The 21884-nt window shown below is 37.1% G+C and overlaps 2 protein-coding genes across 2 annotated transcripts in view; both read left to right on the top strand.

Annotated features, from left to right (window-relative positions):
• The first annotated feature begins 4886 nt into the window (after positions 1–4886).
• Positions 4887–21623, top strand: LOC142341519 (L-allo-threonine aldolase-like). Its single transcript, XM_075392505.1, has 6 exons — positions 4887–4907; positions 5620–5865; positions 6025–6180; positions 7377–7699; positions 19300–19623; positions 21154–21623. Exons 2-6 carry the CDS (start codon positions 5705–5707, stop codon positions 21396–21398), a joined length of 1209 nt encoding a protein of 402 aa, XP_075248620.1. The 5' UTR covers positions 4887–4907; positions 5620–5704; the 3' UTR covers positions 21399–21623.
• LOC142341520 (L-allo-threonine aldolase-like) overlaps positions 21262–21884 on the top strand; it is a 40218-nt gene continuing 39595 nt past the window's right edge. Inside the window, exon 1 of the mRNA XM_075392507.1 lies at positions 21262–21401. The gene's annotated coding sequence lies outside the window, so the exon portion shown is untranslated. The remainder of the gene's footprint in view (positions 21402–21884) is intronic.

The following is a 21884-nucleotide window of genomic DNA, read 5'->3' as shown; positions in this document are numbered from 1 at the left end:
AAACAGACTACCGCCAGGTTCATCAACGTTATTAAATAGTTATTAAATTGTTTCATATAATGAATGTTATGATGAGGACAATGCTGACCCATTGCCTATTATCATCATCGGAGCAAGTTCAATGTGCAGGGCCCTCAAGTTTCTGAAGAACGGTTCTCCAAAGACCTGCGAGCGACTTGCCAAAGAATTTGATTTTCCCCCTGTTGTCAGTGGCCTTAACATTCATTGGGACGCAACCAAACAAGCGAAATCTGCTCTTCCTTAACTTATGTTACACCCAAAAAAAAGTTTAGTATATTGCACTACGCTGTAAATAACTCGTTCTCGAAGCATCATAACAGGAACAGTCCCTACTCCTGTGAACAGTTGGTAAATTGCCTCTTGTCTGCGTTATTAGGGAGATCATATCTGAACCAAACAAAAGTAACTCCTTCTTGAGCAAGGAACTGAGAGAACATCATCAACTTGAACAAGTTGGCTTGGAGACCCTCTATTGGCTTGATGCACCGAGGAATGGCAAGAGATATTATACGGAAGAAACGTCCCCTGAAGCCTTCACAACGTGAAAGAAAGAAGCAGAAGCTCCTCCGAGAAAAGGAAAAGTCAATTTAGAATTGTATGTTTTCTTTTTTTTTCTTTTTTGGTGTTCTGTGTGACTCGGTATTCGTACTTGAGGCGCTGATACAGGCTTGAGAGAAACGGGTTCAGGGAACCCGACTTCAATCGGCATCTGAAGCTAGATACCTGACCTGTAACACCTGCAAACTTAACATTCCGGCGGATGAGCAAATGTTTTTTTGTCTCACATGTAGTAAAACAATGCATCTAACTGAACTTTCAAAAACTGCAATCGAGGGGACCAAAACCATTGGACAAAATGTTTTGCTCCCCTGTAACTCATTTGTTGTCCTAAATAAACGCGATAAACTAGTGGAATCTGCTACTAAACTTCATCAAATAGCTCCTGTCGATGATGAACGTCTGAAAACACTGGTGCCGTAGAAACTGCTGTACACCAACCAGCTGTTGAACATGAGATCATTGAGGCGCCTGCTGTAGAGGGTATAAAAGTAAGAGGATTGCCTGAAAGTTCCTCAAAAAATGCTCGGGAGAAACGGCAAGACGATATGAAACAGATTAAACAATGTTTGCATTCATGAACGTAGACTGCGATATCACTGAGCTGAGTGAGCTGAGGCGTCTCGGACCGCAGTAAAAAAAACAGAACCACGACAATTGTCTTCAAAGTTTCAAATATTTGGCAACGTAAACTCATTCTGAGTTCAGTGAAAAAGTTGAAACAGTATGAAAAGGTCATTCTACGTAAGCTAAGAACTAAGTCCTGCGGACGCCCAAGATGAAACACAACTATAGAGAAAAAGAAAGCAGTTAATTAACGCTGGCGTTGAGCAAAAGAATCTGAAAATCAATAACCAAAAACTTCTACGACTTGTCGATGGCAACTGGGTCAAAAATAAAATTGAATCTTCACAATGACTAGATTCTGCCAAAATGTTTGTATTTGTCTAAAATGTGGGAAGTCTGTTGGATATTAAAAGGAGAATGAACTTTTCAAATGCGATCACTTCTTGTAATTACAATAACATCTTTTGCTTGACTGAAACCTGTCTTCTAGCCGAAATTTCTGCCAATGCCTTCTTTTTGAATCAATTTTTAACTCATTGATTCGAACGTGACTCCCACAATGGCAAGTTGAAACTCAGCGGAGTATTGGTTGCTGTTACACCCGCTAAAAAACACAAACAGCTCTCTCTTCCAGCTCATTTTTTAGATGTAATTGTTATCGTTCTCAATCTGGCAGATTATAAAGCGCTTCTTTGTTGCTCGTATTGTTCACGCAAACCGAATCCTTATTGACAATCATCCGCAACGCTCTTGGAACTTCTTGTTTTTCTGAAATCTGCATCCTTCAAAAACTGCTGCGCTTCCACTTTCATGATGGGAGATTTTATTTTCTCGAATACCTCATGAAACCAAATGGTATCCAGTGATGATGACGAGGCTGTATTAGTCGAACTTCTCTTTGAGCAGGACTACTAACAACTCATAAAAGGCAATAGAAACGAGCTCGGTGTTATACTAACGAATAACAGTGACTTGATATAAAACATATCAGCCAACAACAGTTTGAAACAGCTGCACCACTCTGACCGTCCGCATTATCTACTTAAACTTTCTGGTCTCAACTGCATCAAGCGGTCCAGAGCCACTAAAACCTCTTCGCCGTTAGACGTTAATGTCTTTGCGTACTCAGAGGCCGACTGGAATTCTCTCAATTATATAGAAGAGAACCCCTTCCTTCCATACTGCTTCAGCGATGTGGACGTAGTTCTTCAACTCTGGTGCGAATGGCTCCACGATTGTTTTGAGCTTCACGTTCCAAAGCGGACGAAGCACCGCATGTTACTTGCATCGTGGGTTGAACCTCAGACTTCAAATCTGCTCAAAGGGCGCGATACGCTTTTTCGGCTTATCTCTAGGAAGTCTACCCTCTCGAGATTAGAGAAACTGAAAGCTATTGAAACGACAGTTCAAGGTAGCTTGGCAACTGATAAGATGGACTACGAGACGGATGTCTCCTCCACTGGCCGTTTTTCCGAGATACAGAAACTGTGAAGGGGTTGAACTCCTCTCATTTTCCGTCTGAGATGCATTTTAAAGGGAAAAGTGCACTACCAACTATGTAAAAGCTGAGTTCTTCAATGAGTAGTTTCAATCAGTGGACAATAAGTGAGACTATGCACACAGCTCTACAACTATCACTGACACTAATAAGTTCTCTATTCACTTTTACCTGCGAGGAAATTAAGTTAGAATTGGAAAGTCTGCAGACACCAGCCATTGGTTCCGGTAACCTCGGTAACATGCTCTTGAGGTCTCTCGCAAACGTGCTCCCGAAGTCTCTGTCGCTGCTTTTCAACTCCATAGCTAACAAAAGGTTCCCGCAACAACGGAAGACAGGCGAGGTTATTTCGTTGTACAAAGATGGCGATCAACAATCAATGGCTAATTATAGATCCACCACTCTTCTGAGTTGTCTTTCTAAATTATACGAGTCGCTCTTCTTCTGTAAACTCAATGGGAAGCTCGAGAGCACAATTGCTCCCCAGCAGTATGGATTCACAATGAACAGATCCACAGTCACTCAAGTGATCATGTACTTTCTCGCGAAATATACGACAACTATAACAGTGAGACTACTTGGACTAAAGCTTTGGACAAAGTCTGTCACAAACGCTCGATGGACAAACTATTTTTGGGAGGCATCCAAAGTGGTGCGTTAAGACTTCTCGAACATTACTTGACAGATAGAATTTAGAGAGTACGAGTCGGAAATGCGGTCTCGTCTGAGTTAGTTGTCTATAGAGGAGTTCGCAAGGGTCTATGGTAAAACCGCTGTTATTTAACGTCTACATAAACGATTTTCTAACCTGCATCATGTCGAAGTGCTTCAGCTACGCTGACGACCACAAAATTGTTGGCAATAACGCGGTTACTTTGCAAATTGATGCTACCAAAGTGAGAAGTGGTGCGACGCAAACATGATGATGTTGAACGCCGGTTAAAGCAAATTAGTTTGTTTCAAGAACCAAAAAAAAATCAAAACGAGCGACAGGTACCTCGGCCACTCTAATCTAGAAAAAGAGCTTGGTGTCATAATTTCGAGGAACCTGACATTGGGTTGTCAGGCTGCGAGACGAGCCAGTAAAGCTGCATCAAGCGTTTCAAATCATCAAACGGAAAATTTCAGCCAAAACGAGTTGGTTGTCGAAAAAGCAGTTGTAGCGTAGTTACATATTTCCTATAATCTCACACGGCAGTTTTCTCTGTAAATCATCTAAAGTTGGCCTGAAGCTGATCTAGAAAGTTCAACACAGAGCGACAGCGAGGATTCTTTGAACTAGTCTAGTGGATTACAAAGGACTCCTTGTATCACGAACTCCACGTTGTTTTAGAGTTCTTGGACGTTGTGAATGGAAGAAACATCATCGACTGGACTCATCACGTGCAGCAAGTCAGAAATGGAAACCGGTGTACCCAAAGAAACATCGGAACTTTCACACAAGAAATTTGTCCAAACCCAAACGAGAATGACTTCCGGCTGCGAGCCGCAAAAACCGGCCAATTTATTGGGTGCCCATTATGGCACTTGCATCGATTAGTAAGAAATTAGCAAAGCCAAAAAGATGCTGATGAATATCTTCAAATTTTTCATTTACAAATGCGACTGCGAACGACCTTGTACCTGGAGATTTATCTCTGGCTGCTCCAGCTGATGTAATTCTAAAAGACTCGATTTTGACTGGAACTGCTTAGGGACTTAAAACTCCCCTGGACTTGACCCTAATAACTGATTTATTATTATTATTATTATTGGGGTCAACTTTCTGAATATTTCTTGGTTTAAGGAACTTGATAGTTTGTAATTGTTTAGCTCAAATTCGACTACTCTAATGAATGATTACGGATAGTTATTCGCATATGCGGCCACTGCCATGACTAGTAAGAACTGAACTTAAAATAATCATGGATTTGTAGAATGGGTCTCAAAACCTGAGGGATCGCCATAAGCCGTGACTAATACTATTACGGATACTTTCCGTTTGTGCCCCCACCACCCAGTACGTTATGTACCCCCTAGTTACAGAGCACGTGCCATTACATAGTAAGTCATTAAATAAAAAGTATTGCACGTGCATCTGGGGAGTGCAAATAATATGCGGCCACTAAGCTGAGGGGGCACAAACGGAAAGGAGCCACTATTACTACGAAGTGGTGTTATTTTGCTCTTTATTAGGAAAAAGACTTTATTTTTATGGTCTTTAAAAGTCAATACTTATATTTATTCTGTTTGCAAAATGTACCATCAGGCTCAGCATTTTGAGGTATTATTTACTATCTTAAACCAATTTTTTTTTGGTTGTAATTTGTGGTTGCATGCTTGTACCGTATTGCTTGACTCTAATATTTTGATTGCAATTCAAGTCTATTCTGGGTACAAGGGTGCCCACTTTGGGCGCACACTTTAGTAGTTTGAATTCTTCGGATTTGACCTGTGTGGAGATTTTCTTTGCTTCATTCATTGTTTTTGAGCTGTAAAAACATGTGTTATACAGTTGAAGGAAGCTAACAAACAACCGGCTACAAAAACCTGGTTTGCTGCTATTAGCAATTAGGGATCTGTTTCCGTTTGTGCTCCCCCACCAGTAAGTTTTGCTCCCCCAATTTCAGCACGTGCTATTACATAGTAGACTGTGTAAAAATATGGTACGTCCGTCTGGGCAATGCCAGTGCAAGCACGCACTAAGCTGGGTGGAGGGCACAAACGAAAAATATCCGAAATTAGTTTGCTAATGGGGAGGGGGGTTTGGGTGCTGTGTTTACATTATGTGACCACTAAGATGGGGACAGGGGGTATACTGGGAAAGACCGAATTATTGCGTTAGTTATTTCACGTATTGTTAGACAACATATTGCGAGCTTCAGACAATATTATTCTGTGGTAAACAATGAAACATATTTAACAGATCGATTATTTGCGATTTGCTTGTACAGCCGATATACTGTTTGCCGCTATTAATATGGAATTGTTTTCAGATTTGTTTAGTCCACTTCTAAACGACAAGAAGCATGCGTATATTGAGATCAAATATTTGTATAGTTGGTCGGTTATCAGGCCCCAATGGGTGCGATACGAGTTGCTGATATGAGCTCAGTACTCAAAAGTTTGGGAACCGCCTTACTCCTGCGTTGTTTATCAGTACGGAGATACGGAGTCGAAATTTCTCAAGAAGTTGCTAAAATGGCTCAAAGCTGCATTATAAAATATGACATTGACTTGAGGCACCTTTTCGGTTTTTCTAAATTTAATCGAGAAAGTATTACTAATTGTGACGAATTAGCGTAATAAAATGTTGGAGGACATGGGGGAGGGGCTGATACAGGAAAAGAACTGGAGAAATGTAAGGTTCAGATTTTAAAAGGAAAAGGTGCCAAAATCAGAAGCGATACTGTAACTACTCCGACAGCTGAAATGCGTCAAGCAATAGCCAATGCAGAAGTTGGTGATGACGTGTTTGGTGAAGATCCAACCATCCTCTCTCTCGAAACGAAATTGAGCACGCTACTGGGCAAGGAGAAAGGATTGTTTGTTGCCAGGTAAGGTTAGTAACTGAAAAGCAAACAAGTATTGCATCTGCAGTTTATATACAGGAAGTCAACAGTACCCCTGACTTGTAGCACAGGTTTTGTAAGTTTAAAGCGTCATAAGCTTTTAAACATTTAAGCATTATTTATTAGCATGACTTTCACTAAAGTGAGGGACTTCTCCCTCAAGATAAATAATATAGAGGAATCATACTAGTTTGAGTTTGTCAAAATTTTAATTTGAGGACCGACAGATTATTAAGTTATTTCATTCGAGGAGACAGATAAATGTTATGGAACACAAGTTTTTGATATAGAAATAAATTTTGAACTATTTTACATCGTTTAAAATTCTGTAAATAATTTTTGAGTGCTCCTATGTTGGTTGCTATTTGAAGGGATACCATTGTGTTGAGCAACTAACAAATCTTTCAGCTTTTCTCATACTTCTTTGTTCCTTGCTCCGAAGATAATCCTCCAATTTGCATACACTCGAGCTTCACATATTGGCGAACAATTTAGTGCATATCTTGTCTTGTTCTTTCGTTTCTTTATTTTAAACTTGGTTGAAAGTTGTGATCACAGTAATTGTCAATCTTTTAAACGTAATTGGATAGGTAAATTTTATCTGTGACATTATAGCAATCAGAATTTCCGCTGGGGATTATTTCTAGAAAATCTCTAGCTAGCTTTTGTTTCTTAAGAAGAAAGCACGCTTTTAACCCCAATTGATTGGCTGATTCAAACAATTAAATTTTTTTTTCTAATTAACATAGACTCGTGCATTAAAGCAGATGATTTGAGAAGCATGAGAAGTCTTGTGTTAAAAGAATTCTGATCTCATCAAATAAATATAACAAGTAGCAGTACTTATATTTTGAGTCTTCAGTTGCGCATCAAATTATGTATTATACATTTTAATACCGATGATATCTGGAGCTATTATGTGTTTTTAAAATAGGCTCGAATAGTAGGTGATTCGTCCTTGTTTTGGGAAAAATAGACAATGATTGCAAACAATTAATACCGGAGAAGTATTATAATTCAATTAAGGAACGGAAAACTAAAATTTTTGAAACTTTTACTTCTGTCTTCTGCCTAAATTGGTATTTTTCGATAAACAGGTGACGTGTCTAACAGCTATTTTTTGTTAGTGTTCTAGGCGGTCAATGACGTTTATTGTTGGGTTTCAAAATATTTGTCTTTAGCGGTACAATGGGAAACTTATTGTCAGTAATGTCACATTGCTGGGGTCGTGGCTTCGACATAATTGTGGGAGATAAATCCCATATCAACAAATACGAACAGGGAGGTGCGAGTTGCTTAGCTGGAGTGCTGATCAAGACGGTTCCGAACCAGTCAGATGGTACTATGAGATTGGAAGATATAAAATTGGCAATGAATACGGGGATAGACCCACACAAGACAAAGACTAAAATGATAGGATTGGAAAACACGCAGAATATGTGTGGGGGTGTTGTTTTGAAGCCCGAATACTGCAGAAAAGTGAGACAGCTAATAGAGAATCAAGGTACCGTGTTTTTTTGACTGACACTGAACTAATTTTGGATAGCAACTTTTCAGTAGAAGCATTGAAGTTAGAATTTCTGTCGAGTTCAAATGGAAATTTAATATACTGACTGGAACTGCCATAGAAAGAACCAATTTTCGCCTGTGATTTTTTAAATCGATTAAATCAATAATTGGCGCATGCGACAAATAGGTTCTATTTTCGTGCATAGTTTACTCTTGCAGCTGAAGAGTTCCCAGGACTGTCATATCATAGTATAGTGGCTTTTAAGGGGTTTGTGACCTTCAAGCTCTTCAGCTTTTTAGTTATTTTGGACGCTAGCTTTTTTATGTTACAGTCCTATGCAAGAAAATATCAAGGTTTTGCGTTCTGTTTTATGAAATTAAATCTATACAGCTAAACAATTTAAAGAATATGCAAAGTTTATGTTCAACCAAATATTAATTGCTCTCAAACAAAATTTTTGGCAATTATAATAGTGATTAATTGCTCTCAAACGAAGTTTGTGGCAATTATTTTAGTCCTGTCGGTCTTTTTTCGATTTTTTGCCTGACCGATTTTTCGTCCGACGCTTTTGAGTTTTTTGTCCCCAAAAAAGGGATAAACAGGTAGCGCCCAGCGGGCATGTAGTGCTCTTAGAGCCTTTCAGCTCTGTTCCAGCTCAAACTCTTTTGGAGAATACTTAGGTTGTGAAGGGCGGTTCTTAGAGGTTGAAGACCTCTCCACTGCTGACCCCCCTCCCGTTTCTAGCTACTGACGAACAACCGCTCGCTAAAAACACTCAAATTTATACTGTTTTGCCATTTTGTTAATCTTTTTGACATTTTTAAAAAATTTTTTATCAGACCTAGGTGTTAAGGAACCTCCTGTAGCTTTTGATAATAGGCTACTGCATAGTTTCTAGTTGTAATTGAATGGTTTCAACATTTTAACATCACGAATTATAGCTTTTTTGACAACTTTTGCAATTTTTTGACGTTTTTCCTTATTCAGGTCTTTTCAGACCCAGGGGCCAGCAAAAATGCTAAGGGGTTTGATAATAAGTTACTGACAAATTTTTATTGGCCATGGGATAGTTTTTCAACTTTTCAATATCACAAATTTGAGAGCAATTTTTTTATATAAAACTTGCAAAAATTTGTCGATTTAATAGGTTACTGTATAATTCCTAGATGTAATGGAATGTCTTGCAAGATTTTCAAATCACGAATTGCAGTTTTTTGACATTTTTTGCCTTTTTTTCAATTTTATGACATAGTCAGTTTTCAGGTTTTTTGATAGTAAGTTACTGGAAAATTTTTGTTGGCCATGGATTGATTTTCAACTTTTATCAAGTATTAGCAATTTTAAAAAAAACTGCAAGTTTTTAGACATCTATTGTAATTCGTTAAGTTTCTCTAGCCTCAAGAGCAACGGAACTTCCTCTATGGTTTGATAATTTGTTACTATGTAGTTTTTAGATGTAATTGAATGTTTTTCAAGATTTTAGTATCACGAATTTAAGCGATTTTTAAAAATATTTGCAATTTTTTCATGTTGTTGATTTTTTCCTGCACCAAGTGCTGTGGGACCTTCTCCAAGGTTTGATAACAAGCTGCTGCATAGTTTTTAGAGTTAATGGGATGGTGATCAATTTTTTATGACTCCAGTGTTTGTAATTTTTGGATAAAATTAAAATTTCAAATTTTCAAATTTTTGAAGTTTTCATGTTCCAAGTGTATGGATCTTTGAGCCCGTGAAACTATTTCAGGCCTGAATTGTGGATACTGGATAGTGTCTTGAGACAATCGAATGGTTCTCAAGATATTAAAATCTTGAATTTTGAGCAAGGTTTTGTTAAAATTTGCAATTGTTTCTAAAAAATATTTCAATTTTTGTCGTTTTCTGAGTTTAACGACCATTACTGGCCAACGAAACTTCTTAAATCTCGGAGATGGGTTACTTCACAGAACATTTGAGACAAAAAATGATTTTCAACTTTTTTTACTGTAAAGTTAAAAACTTTTTTTGCCTTTTTCAGTTTTTCTATATGGTTTATTTACTAACAAGGCTAGAAAACTATAAAGTGCAGAGTGGAACCCTATAATGGAAAACATTTTTCTCTGTCGGTTAGGGTATCTTTCCTTCTCTTTCTCGTTCACATTTTATCTGTCTCTCTCATTCTCTCTATCTCTTTGTTGATGCTGCACTTCAGCTGCTGTTATGTGGCATAATATCATCTCTGATCCTCATTATCAATGAGTTATGGTAGAAATGTTTTTATAATAAATGAGCCGAGCCCACCTTACGTGCCTTTAATTAATCGAAAGCTGGCCTCACTAAACCGTGGCTAGCTACTGACAAAGCCTACCGCTCGCCGGTCGTTTGAGAGCAATCCGTCCGACGTTAGTCGGTTATGTTCTAATTTTTTTATGCAATTTTTTGCTTGAATGATTTTTCGTCGGCATTTCTCACTTCTCGTGCTCAAAAACGTGATACATGTAAAACATGTCGGGTATTAAGTCGCTGAGCACCTCTCTTACAGCTCTGCTAGTCATTATGTGCACAATTCATCGAAGCTAGTAACAGTGAAAATAAAAAAATTAAATTTGTTCAATAAACAACATTAAAAAAGTCACTGTAAAGGGCAGTTTTTAGGTGCGTTGAGCCCTAAAAGAATAGTTGTTGGAATAAGAAAGCAACTAAACACCACTTCTTTGTTTAAAACTGTGGTTCTCTTTTCTATACATAATTCAAGATGAGGTGGACAAGTTTATTAGTCTGCCAGAATCCGGATCAGTGCTGCTTTATTAATAGCCACGAAGCGATAGCTGAGGCTATTATTGGCCGTCTCTCGGTTTTTTACAATTCAAAGAATTTGGATTGTACTGGGGCGCTGTCTTTTTTTACAATTCGAAAAATTTGGATTTTATTGGGGCGCTGTCTCTTTACAATTCAAAGAATTTGGATTGCATTGGGGCGCTGTCTTTTTTACAATTCAAAGAATTTGAATTGTGTTGGGGCGCTGTCTTTTTTTACAATTCAAAGAATTTGGATTTTATTGGGGCGCTGTCTCTTTACAATTCAAAGAATTTGGATTGCATTGGGGCGCTGTCTTTTTTACAATTCAAAGAATTTGAATTGTGTTGGGGCGCTGTCTTTTTTTACAATTCAAAGAATTTGGATTGTATTGGGGCGCTGTCTTTTTTTTACAATTCAAAGAATTTGAATTGTTTTGGGGCGCTGTCTTTTTTTTGAAGATCTGTTTACACATTTTCATGATTTTTGAAGTCAAATTGGAGTGGTGATTTTGGTCACGCCGAAACAGTTTCTCGTTAGTGGTTTTTTGTTCACATGCGGCAATTTCACTCTGATTTTTACTGTTTTTTTTTCGATTTTTTGGATAGTACTTTTTTCTAAAAGGTTTTCTCAATCCATTCACAGATCATTCTACGCCTAGTTTTTTGTTTGAATTAAATTTTCATTTCTTGCTAGTGGTTTTGTTCACATGCGGCATTTTGACATTGATTTTCTTTTTTTTTCTTATATTTTTGATATGATTTTTTTTAAATTGGTTTTTGCAATTCACTCATAGTCCATTCTAGGTCTAGTTTTTCTGTTTAGTCAATAAAATTCTTTGAATTCTTGATTTTTGAAGTCAAGTTGGAGTAGTGATTTTAGTCTTGCCGAAACAGGAAATTGAGCGAAAAAGCGAGTGGCTTTGCGGCGTGAATAGTTTTTGCTCTGATTCTAAAGTAGTGAGAAAAGGGTGTTTCAACAAAATTTCGCTTTCTCGCTAGTGATTTTTGTTCACATGCGGCAATTTCACTTTGATTTTTACTGTTTTTTCGAGTTTTGGGATAGGATTTTTTTTCTAAAAAGTTTTTTCAATCTAGTTATATAGTTCATTTTAGGCCTAGTTTTTTGTTTGAACCAAGTTTCCATTTCTCGCTAGTGGTTGTTTGTTCTCATGTGATGATGTGACATTGATTTTTTAAAAATTTTTTTGATTTGATTTTTTTAGAAACGGTTTTTTCAATTCACTCATATTCCGTTCTACGTATAGTTTTTTGTTTAGTCAATGAAAATTCTTCGATTTATACGTCAGGACTTTTCATATGTTTTTTTATTTCGTCAAGATTTTTTTACGATCATATAACTTCACAATCACTTCAAATCTGCTTCAAATTGTTCATTCGTTCATGCAATTCTAACTGAATTGCGTGTGTGACGTCTTTTCTCACTCTTAGTGAAGAGAGTTTTTAGTTCATTCGCGTGATTAGGTCTTTGTTCACGCGTGACTTGCCTCACTCTCAAAAATGAATTCCTCACTTTGAAATTGACTTGTTTAATTGCTTTATATGACATATAAGTTTCTTCATAAAAGTTTACTGAATGAAGTTCTATTTAACAGATGAGGTTTTATTTTATCGAAATTTGAGGCTCAGTGCGTTGCTCTTGCTTTCTGTGTCTTTAACTCGTTTTGCTCCCAAACAGCATTAGTGAGATATTTGATATTTTGGAAATCATAGGTGTTTTTGCCTTATCATGCAGTGTCATTAATGGCAGGTTTCGTCGGCTGAGATTAAGTGAATCTAATTAGCTGCTTCTGGTCGTGGTGGTCTTTTTCATAATTTAGACGTCTTCCAAAAAAGTGTTGATTTTTCAGTCTTCCATCATTTCGTTTTTTCTCGTGGTCTTGTCTCATAGTCTCCAAAATAACTTCTTTTTTGCCCTCTAGTGCAGCGTATTTTTGGGCCATTTTATTTGATCCGACCTCAAGCTAATGTCTAAGATTTTTCTTCATGCGATTTCAACTGAATTGTGTGCGTAACGTCATTTTTCATCTTAGTGGAGAGAGGTTTTTGTTCGTTTGATTTTTCTTTACTTTAATTCAAAGACATAAGGTCAAGCGAATATGTGTCATTCTAGACGAAGGTTATTTGAGACCAGCTAATAGAGGCAGCAATAACAAACATATTCTTAATCAAAATGAAAATGTAACACCTCAGCCCTTAATGAAAAGAATAAATTTTTTTTGGTCTGTCTTTTTTACTTTTTTGAGACTGCAGATCTACGAAGCTACTGTGGCTGTTTCCTGGCAATCTGCCAGCTATGTTTTATTTTTCTGACTCTGATGCTAAGCTGTCTCCTGTTTGGGAGCAGAAAAATGCTATGGGACACTATTCTAGTTGGATGTAACCATGACTTCTTTACGGCCTAGCTTTATCGCAGGGCCGGTGAAAGTCTGTTTTTAAGGGTTGATGAGTACAAAAAGTAGTGGCGCCGGCTATTAGAGCGCTCCTATTTTTTACAATTCAAAGAATTTGACGTGTATTGATGCGCTCTCTTTTTTTTAAAGATCTGTTCACGCTTTTTTCGGCTTTTTAGTGGGAAGTCAAATTAGAGTGGTCATTGTGGTCACACTGGAATAGTAAAGCGAGCAGAAAATCGAGTAGGTTTGAGGCGTGACGCTTTTGCAAAATACCTTCAAAGTGGAGTGTGGTGTTTGAACAATTTGCCGGTTTTTGAGATTTTTTTTTCAGGTGCGTTAATTTGACTTTTTTCAGAGTTTCCTCTGCTTCAGGGCTTCTTAGATAGCTTATTTGTGTTCTAATTGTGCCTAATTACCTTTGCTTGAATCCATTTAGGGGCAGCTAAAATTTTTTATGACTTTGCCACTATTTGTTGTCATAAAATTTTAGCGAATTTTTACTTTCTCTTGAACGAAGTTCATAGCAATTATTCTAAACGTGTGTGTCTTTTTATGCACATTTTTTGCTTGACAATTTTGCGCTTTTCATCTAGAACATTCTTTGACTTCTCAAGTAACTTTTTCACGCTTTCGTTCTTCATTTTTGAGTGATCTCTATTGCTCCGAAGTAAAGCTTGTTTCCAGTATAAAAAAGATTTCAGCATAGCAGAGTTAAGTGATTCGCAGCTCAGTGGTTAGCGCGGTTGGTTGTGGATCGGGCGATCAGTGGTTCCAATCCTAGCGGGGGGATTTTTTTCGCTCCCATAAAGAAAAATTGATCTATGCTACATTCCCTGAATTAAATTAAATCGCCTGTCGTTCAAGGGCAATTCTTCTGTCATTTGTCGGTTTATGTTAGATTTTGCCCTTCTGTTGTCTTTTAACTTAGTATCATCAATGACAGGTCTGATTGGTTGCTAATGAGGCGCGAAAGAACCTTATTATTGTCTCGAGTTACTAGCTAGAGGTTTTCATGAGTTTGACACTTTGCAAAAGTTCTGCCAATATTTATTGTACTTTTTGTCCTATCATTTAATCTCATGGTCTCTTTTAGGGGTTAAGATTTATCGATGCTGCTAATATGGGTTAAGTTTTATTGTTTTAATTGTTTTTGGTTCAAAGCTAGTGCTTCCTTGCGAGTTTTTCTTGTCAACTTTGTCGTCCTAACTTAGTCTCATTATCGACAGGTCTCATAGGTTGCTTAAAAGGTATCAATTAAAACAAGTCATTTTCACGTCTTAGCTATTGCTTTTTGTGACTTATACGCTTGTTCGTTTTTTAAAAACATCTTATGGATTTTTTTTGGTTTTGCTAGTATTTGTTGTACTTATTGCTGTCTTATCACTTAATCTCATTGATCACAGGTCTCAGCGGTTGTTCTTGGGGGTTCGAATAATTGATGTGATTGTAGCCTTCTTTAGCTGTTGCGTTCTGTGACTTTTATACTAAGTATTTGCAAAAAGTTTCAGCTAGTTTTATTGCGATTTTTGGTTATTTTTGTCTTATTATTCAATGTTTTTAGTGAGAGGACTCTTCGATATTTAACGACTGGTTGCTAATGAGAAACAAAGGATTATAATTGAGAGTTTGGATTGATAGAAGATGTTTTTGGATGTTGATCCTGTCCTTTCAAAAAATAAAAGCGGAGTTTTTAGTCTTGCTTGTTTATGTTGTTCTGGTGTTCTTTTATTTCTGAGTCTCATTACTAACAGCTCTCATTTGCCTTTTAAAGAGGAACTAATGACTGTGAGGTCATAAATTAATACAACTCTCTGAATTGTATTTCAGAACTTGTTTGAACTTGTCCTGCTATGTTTTTTCATCAATAAAAATTTTTCGCTTTACATTAGTTTACAGCTTGTTCAACATTTTGGGTGAAATCTTTTTGACTTCTCTAGGCTAGTTTCATTCTTCTCTTATTTTGGTTTAAAAATTTTTTAAACAGCAGTTACTCAGCAAAGCAATTCAAAATGAACAGAGCCAGTATCAAAAAAACGAAATCAGAAAGAATCGGGATAAACCCATAAAACCAGATTTTGGATGCCCGTTTCTCGAACTTTGTTCTTAATTACCATCTTTAATGCTTATTGGTTTTGATACTAGCCACTGTGTGGTCTCACTACGAAACAGGAGCTTGTTCAGCTCCAAAATGACATCAAAATAGTTTGCACTTTTAAATTGTTTGTACCAAAATCATTTTTTCACTAGTTTTTTCTCTCAATCCCATTCTTGGTTATGGGAATCAACGGCGGCTATTTTCCGGTAATACGCCGGGTATGTTTAGTTGCTCGAGAACGAATTAAAAGTGTTAGGATTTTTTCTCAAAAATTTTACCGTTTTTGATTGTTCGAGTTGCTATTGCGCCCTTGACTTTTGTCTTGCGAGATCTCAGTTTCTGTGATTCACAAGTGTCGGCACCTGAACTCAAGTGGCGGCAATTCAGTACTACAAGTCAAATGATAAGTGCGCCAAAATTGGTGTAAATATTTTTAACTCATAATTTTGTGAGTGGTTTTAGTGGTATATAATAACTTCCAATGACGTAATTTGAAGCCCCCATTAGTGAATTTAGTCCCCCCATTGAAGCAGGCTGTAATAGATTTGAGCTCCCATTGGTCGTTCGAGAGCAATTCTTCCGACGTTGGTCGCTAGTAATTTTTTCTCGCAGTTTTATTATTTTTTTGAGGGGGTTGGGAGGGTTTGTCCTTCAATCAATGATTTCGATCGCTATATTCTCAGAATGATTAAAAGGAAAGAGATCAGGATTCCACGATTCAGACATAATATCTACTTGATTTTAAAACGAATTCCGATGTTTTGTAACTATGACTGCGTAATTTTAAAATGATTAAAGTTTTTTATGTTTTCTCTTTTCAGCAAGACTAATAATAAACGCTGTGAAGCGCGGCTTAAGATATTGGATACTTTCGGTGCTTGTTGGACGAAAATTTAATTTTGTATTACCTTTTTACAAGGGTCATATTCAAATTCATTAATCCCTCTTAGAGGTACTGTTGTCCGAGGTAGCTCTATGTGAAAGTAAAAAAACATGGTTTCTTATTGTAGAAGAATATAGTTTCTTGGTATCAGGGAAGACTGTCGGCTGTTATAATTGGCTGATTTGTAATGTTTTTGATTTGAAAGTTACTCCGAATAAACTTATTTTCCTATTGGTGTAAATTCAAGTTGCAGCCAACGTGACCAAACTTATTTTTTTTGTAACAACCTGCTTTTCCTATATTTTAGATATTGCTCTTCACTTGGATGGCGCCAGGCTTCTCAATGCTGCTTTGGCTTTGAGTCTACCTCCAAGTGAACTAGCGGCTCCTTTTGATTCAGTCAATGTCTGTCTGTCGAAGAATTTGGGAGCACCCGTAGGGTCTGTCCTCTGTGGCTCCTCTGAGTTCATCGAGCGAGCCAGAAGATTGAGAAAGATTGTTGGCGGTGGATGGAGAGAGGCGGGTGTTCTAGCTGCCTGTGGTTTGATTGCGTTAGATGGATTTGAAGCAAGAATTGCCCTGGATCTTTATAATGCAACCTTGTTTGCTAACAATATCAAACAAATTCCTGGTAATTAATGTTTGATTGTTTGATGAAATTGTCTAGCCTGAGTCAGTTCGGTGAATAAGTGTAATCGAAATAGTTATGATTTCAAAAGAAACTTTTTCGTCTAAGTAAAGGTGAGTGCGTTGGCTTTTTTCAGAGTTTCCTCTGCTTCAGGACTTTTTAGATGGCACATTTGTGTTCTAATTGTGCCTCTTTACCTTTGCTTGAATCCATTTAGGGGCAGCTAAAACTTTTTATGACTTTGCCACTATTTGTTTTCATAAAATTTTAGCGAATTTTTACTTGCTCTTGAACGAAGTTCATAGCAATTATTCTAAACGTGTGTCTTTTTATGCACGTTTTTTGCTTGACAATTTTGCGCTTTTCATCTAGAACATTCTTTGACTTCTCAAGTAACTTTTTCACGCTTTCGTTCTTCATTTTTGAGTGATCTCTATTGCTCCGAAGTAAAGCTTGTTTCCAGTATAAAAAAGATTTCAGCATAGCAGAGTTAAGTGATTCGCAGCTCTGGTTAGCGCGGTTGGTTGTGGATCGGGCGATCAGTGGTTCGAATCCCGGCGGAGGAATTTTTTTCGCACCCATAAAGAAAAATTGATCTATGCTACAGCCCCTGAATTAAATTGCCTCGCCTGTCGTTCAGGGGCAATTCTTCTGTCATTTGTCGGTTTACGTTAGATTTTGCCCTTCTGTTGTCTTTTAACTTAGTGTCATCAATGACAGGTCTGATTGGTTGCTAATGAGGCGCGAAAGAACCTTATTATTGCCTCGAGTTATTAGGTAGTAGTTTTCATGAGTTTGACACTTTGCAAAAGTTCTGCCAATATTTATTGTACTTTTTGTCCTATCATTTAATCTCATGGTCTCTTTTAGGGGTTAAGATTTATCGATGCTGCTAATAGGGGTTAAGTTTTATCGTTTTAATCGTTTTTGGCTCAAAGCTAGTGCCTGCGAGTTTTTCATGTCAACTTTGTCGTCCTAACTTAGTCTCATTATCGACAGGTCTCATAGGTTGCTTAAAAGGTATCAATTCAAACAAGTCATTTCACGTCTAAGCTATTGCTTTTTGTGACTTATACGCTTGTTCGTTTTTTAAAAACATCTTATGGATATTTCTTGGTTTTGCTAGTATTTGTTGTACTTATTGCTGTCTTATCACTTAATCTCATCGATCACAGGTCTCAACGGTTGTTCTTGGGGGTTCGAATAATTGATGTGATTGTAGCCTTCAGTAGCTGTTGCGTTCTGTGACTTTTATACTAAATATTTGCAAAAAGTTTCAGCGAGTTTTATTGCGATTTTTGGTTATTTTTGTCTTATTATTCAATGTTTTTGGTGAGAGGACTCATCGATATTTAACTACTGGTTGCTAATGAGAAACAAAAGATTATAGTTGACAGTTTGGGTTGATAGAAGATGTTTTTTGATGTTGATCTTGTTCTTTCAAAAAATAAAAGCGGAGTTTTTACTCTTGCTTGTTTTTGTTGTTCTGGTGTTCTTTTATTGCTGAGTCTCATTACTAACAGCTCTCATTTGCCTTTTAAAGAGGAGCTAAAGATTGTGTGGTCATAAATTAATACAACTCTCTAAATTGTATTTCAGAACTTGTTTGAACTTGTCTTGCTATGTTTTTTACTTCATCGAATAAAAATTTTTGGCTTTGCATTAGTTTACAGCTTGTTCAACATTTTGGGTGAAATCTTTTTGACTTCTCTAGGCTAGTTTCATTCTTCTATTATTTTGGTTTAAAAAATTTTTTTAACAGCAGTTGCTCAGCAAAGCAATTCAAAATGAACAGAGCCAGTATCAAAAAAACCAAATCAGAAATAGAATCGGGATAAACCCATAAAACCAGATTTTAGATGCCCGTTTCTCGAACTTTGTTCTTAATTACCATCTTTACTGCTTATTGCTATTGCGCCCTTGACTGTTTTGTCTTGCGAGATCTCAGTTTCTGTGATTCACAAGTGTCGGCACCTGAACTCAAGTGGCGGCATTTCAGTACTAAAAGTCAAATGAAAAGTGCGCCAAAATTGGTGTAAATATTTTGAACTTTAAATTTTGTGAGTGGTTTTAGTGGTATATAATAACTTCCAATGACGTAATTTGAAGCCCCCATTAGTGAATTTAGTCCCCCCATTGAAGCAGGCTGTAATAGATTTGAGCTCCCATTGGTCGTTCGAGAGCAATTCTTCCGACGTTGGTCGCTAGTAATTTTTTCTCGCAGTTTTATTATTTTTTTGAGGGGGTTGGGAGGGTTTGTCCTTCAATCAATGATTTCGATCGCTATATTCTCAGAATGATTAAAAGGAAAGAGATCAGGATTCCACGATTCAGACATAATATCTACTTGATTTTAAAACGAATTCCGATGTTTTGTAACTATGACTGCGTAATTTTAAAATGATTAAAGTTTTTTATGTTTTCTCTTTTCAGCAAGACTAATAATAAACGCTGTGAAGCGCGGCTTAAGATATTGGATACTTTCGGTGCTTGTTGGACGAAAATTTAATTTTGTATTACCTTTTTACAAGGGTCATATTCAAATTCATTAATCCCTCTTAGAGGTACTGTTGTCCGAGGTAGCTCTATGTGAAAGTAAAAAAACATGATTTCTTTTTGTAGAAGAATAGTTTCTTGTTATCAGGGAAGACTGTCGGCTGTTATGATTGGCTGATTTGTAATGTTTTTGATTTAAAAGTTAATTCGAATAAACTTATTTTCCTATTCGTGTAAATCCAAGTTGTAGTCAACATGACCAAACTTATTTTTTTTGTAACAACCTGCTTTTCCTATATTTTAGATATTGCTCTTCACTTGGATGGCGCCAGGCTTCTCAATGCTGCTGTGGCTTTGAGTCTACCTCCAAGTGAACTAGCGGCTCCTTTTGATTCAGTCAATGTCTGTCTGTCGAAGAATTTGGGAGCACCCGTAGGGTCTGTCCTCTGTGGCTCCTCTGAGTTCATCGAGCGAGCCAGAAGATTGAGAAAGATGGTTGGCGGTGGATGGAGACAGGCGGGTGTTCTAGCTGCCTGTGGTTTGATTGCGTTAGATGGATTTGAAGCAAGAATTGCCCTCGATCATTATAATGCAACCTTGTTTGCTAACAAAATCAAACAAATTCCTGGTAATTAGTGTTTGGTTGTTTGATGAAATTGTCTAGCCTGGGTCAGTTCGGTGAATAAGTGTAATCGAAATTATTATGATTTCAAAAGAAACTTTTTCGTCTAAGTAAAGGTGAGTGCGTTGGCCGGAAATGGCAGAAATTTGCAATTTTTTGTTTGCTTGTGGTTCTAACTTTGCTACAGGTGTTCTTTTGATAAATCGATAGCGAAAGTAGATAGATGTGGGTCCTTCTGCTAGAGGGGGTCCTTCTAGCAGAATCGTTTTTAAAATCTTTCAATTCTTTTAAGGTTTTTGCTCTTATCTTCACTGCTAATTACTGTGGAAACATTCGTCCGTAGTTGTGCGTAGCCATTGTTGGCATTTTTGGGTTTTTACGACTTGAAGGTGAGTATTGGTCTGTTTTCTAGCGGCCTTTACGAGCCAAATGTGAATACTGATTTTCTATTGCTTATTTTGCTTTTACCAACCGTAGATGAGTTTTGGTTTTGTATCGGTTTTGATATTTGCGTACTGAAGGACCTTAAACGGAATCAGAAAGAGAAAAGCGAGAAACCCATGCAGCCCAGTTATCAGAAACAGATACGTAACTTATTTATAATTTATTCGTCCACTTTCTGTTGTCACGGCAACTGTTTATTCATAGTTTTCGTTATAGTCACAGTTATGGTCAATTGATAAGAAAAAGTGAAGTGAAACAGAAAACATAGCAGAGAACTGATCTACAACAGCGGCTGTAAACGGCTTTTTCCTATAGCTTAGCAATATTATGCAAAATAAAATGTCTTGAGCAGTAAATAACGTTTACTGTGCCTTGCGCTTTAAATATTCCTGCAGTTTATTGTTACTGTGTCTTGTATTGAAAATTAATCTTCAACAGTATAATATTTGTTACTGTGTCCTGTGTCTACGAATTAATTGAGCTGCAATTCAACTGGTACAAACCCCCAGGTTCTGGTATTTAAATCGTGAATACAAAGAGCGAAACCCAACTATCAAATGTTTTTTGCATAAAGAGGTCTTAGTCATATATCTTTGTCTTCAGTTTGTTTACCTATCGAATTGAACTGGTATATGTAAAGAGATCCCGTATTGTGTGATCTGTAGCAAACAGATTAGCGAATAGTTTTAAGCCGAAATTGCAAAAGACAGTTACAAAAGCTAACTTCAAGAAATATCCGAACAGATTTTGAACCGCTGAAACAAATTAGGCTATGTAAAGCTTTCCTCGTCACAGCCAATTGGGAGAGCAGCCGTTAAACCTCCCATGAAGGAGCAGGATTAACATTGAGCCCTCATACATTCAATACATTTATTATCTTTTTTTCTTCGGGTTTAGAAAAAACAGGACCAGTTCCTGATAAAACCGGAGAATTCTTTTGTCATGTACACTAAAATCTAACTGATACTTGTGATCATGACTATTCTTGTTTATTCCGGCTATATTGTTTAAATGTCTTTAAATTGCTTTAATATCGATGTTTAAATTTGTGTGACTCTTGTTAAATCTCTTCAAGCATGGTTTAATTTTCAGGACTGGCGGTTGATTTGGACACAGTCCAAACGAACATGGCTTTCTTCAGTGTTATAAGCGACAAAATCACAGCTCAAGAGTTGGTGGACAAGTTGTCAATCAAGGATTCTGGGAACAGCTGTGTGAATGTTGGGGTATTTGCCACTGGACCCACAATGATCCGAGCTGTATTTCATCACCAAATTTCAACTCAACAAGTTGAGCTAGCTGCTGACAAAGTAGCCGGTATCATGAGCGAATATTGAAAAGTATGCTCGTCAGACATTCCTAATTTATGATTTTTTGACTTATGGAAGTGAAAATTGTGGAGGATTTATGATTTAACTTGGTTTAAAATTGATAAAACGCACAGCAACTGAATATTGCAGGGTGTTCTTGATTACTGATGCAAAGTTTGTGTTGTTGTAACTTTTTCTACAATATGTCAGAGTAATCATTATCTTCTGGTGAATTTACGAGAACCTAAACAATTTCAAACTTTTTTTAAATCAATATCACCACTTCGTTCTAATCAATAACAAAGTTATTCTTGCGCCGCATTTATGGAATCTACAAAAATCACTCCTATTCGCGTTCTTAAGTTTTCCTTCAATTTAAAAGGGTTAAAAGATTTTTCGGACCACCTCACCCATTGGGTGAGACAACCAGACGCAATTTTTTTCTGGCTGTCCCCCCGCATTGGGAGCGCCATCTCGCTATAGAAAAAAGTTCCCTTGGGTTGAATGAACACC

This window comes from Convolutriloba macropyga, chromosome 6 (assembly GCF_964194025.1).
Source record: "Convolutriloba macropyga chromosome 6, txConMacr16.3, whole genome shotgun sequence".
Classification (NCBI taxonomy): domain Eukaryota; kingdom Metazoa; phylum Xenacoelomorpha; order Acoela; family Convolutidae; genus Convolutriloba; species Convolutriloba macropyga.
This window is presented reverse-complemented; position numbering and strand designations above follow the sequence as displayed.

Bases quoted from the DNA above. Each gene is read 5' to 3' on its own strand.
- LOC142341519 (XM_075392505.1), top strand. From the start codon at position 5,705: ATGGGTGCGATACGAGTTGCTGATATGAGCTCAGTACTCAAAAGTTTG. The intron at 5,866-6,024 runs GCACCTTTTCGG...TGCCAAAATCAG, and splicing joins AAATATGACATTGACTTGAG to AAGCGATACTGTAACTACTC. The intron at 19,624-21,153 runs GTAATTAGTGTT...TTTAATTTTCAG, and splicing joins CAAAATCAAACAAATTCCTG to GACTGGCGGTTGATTTGGAC.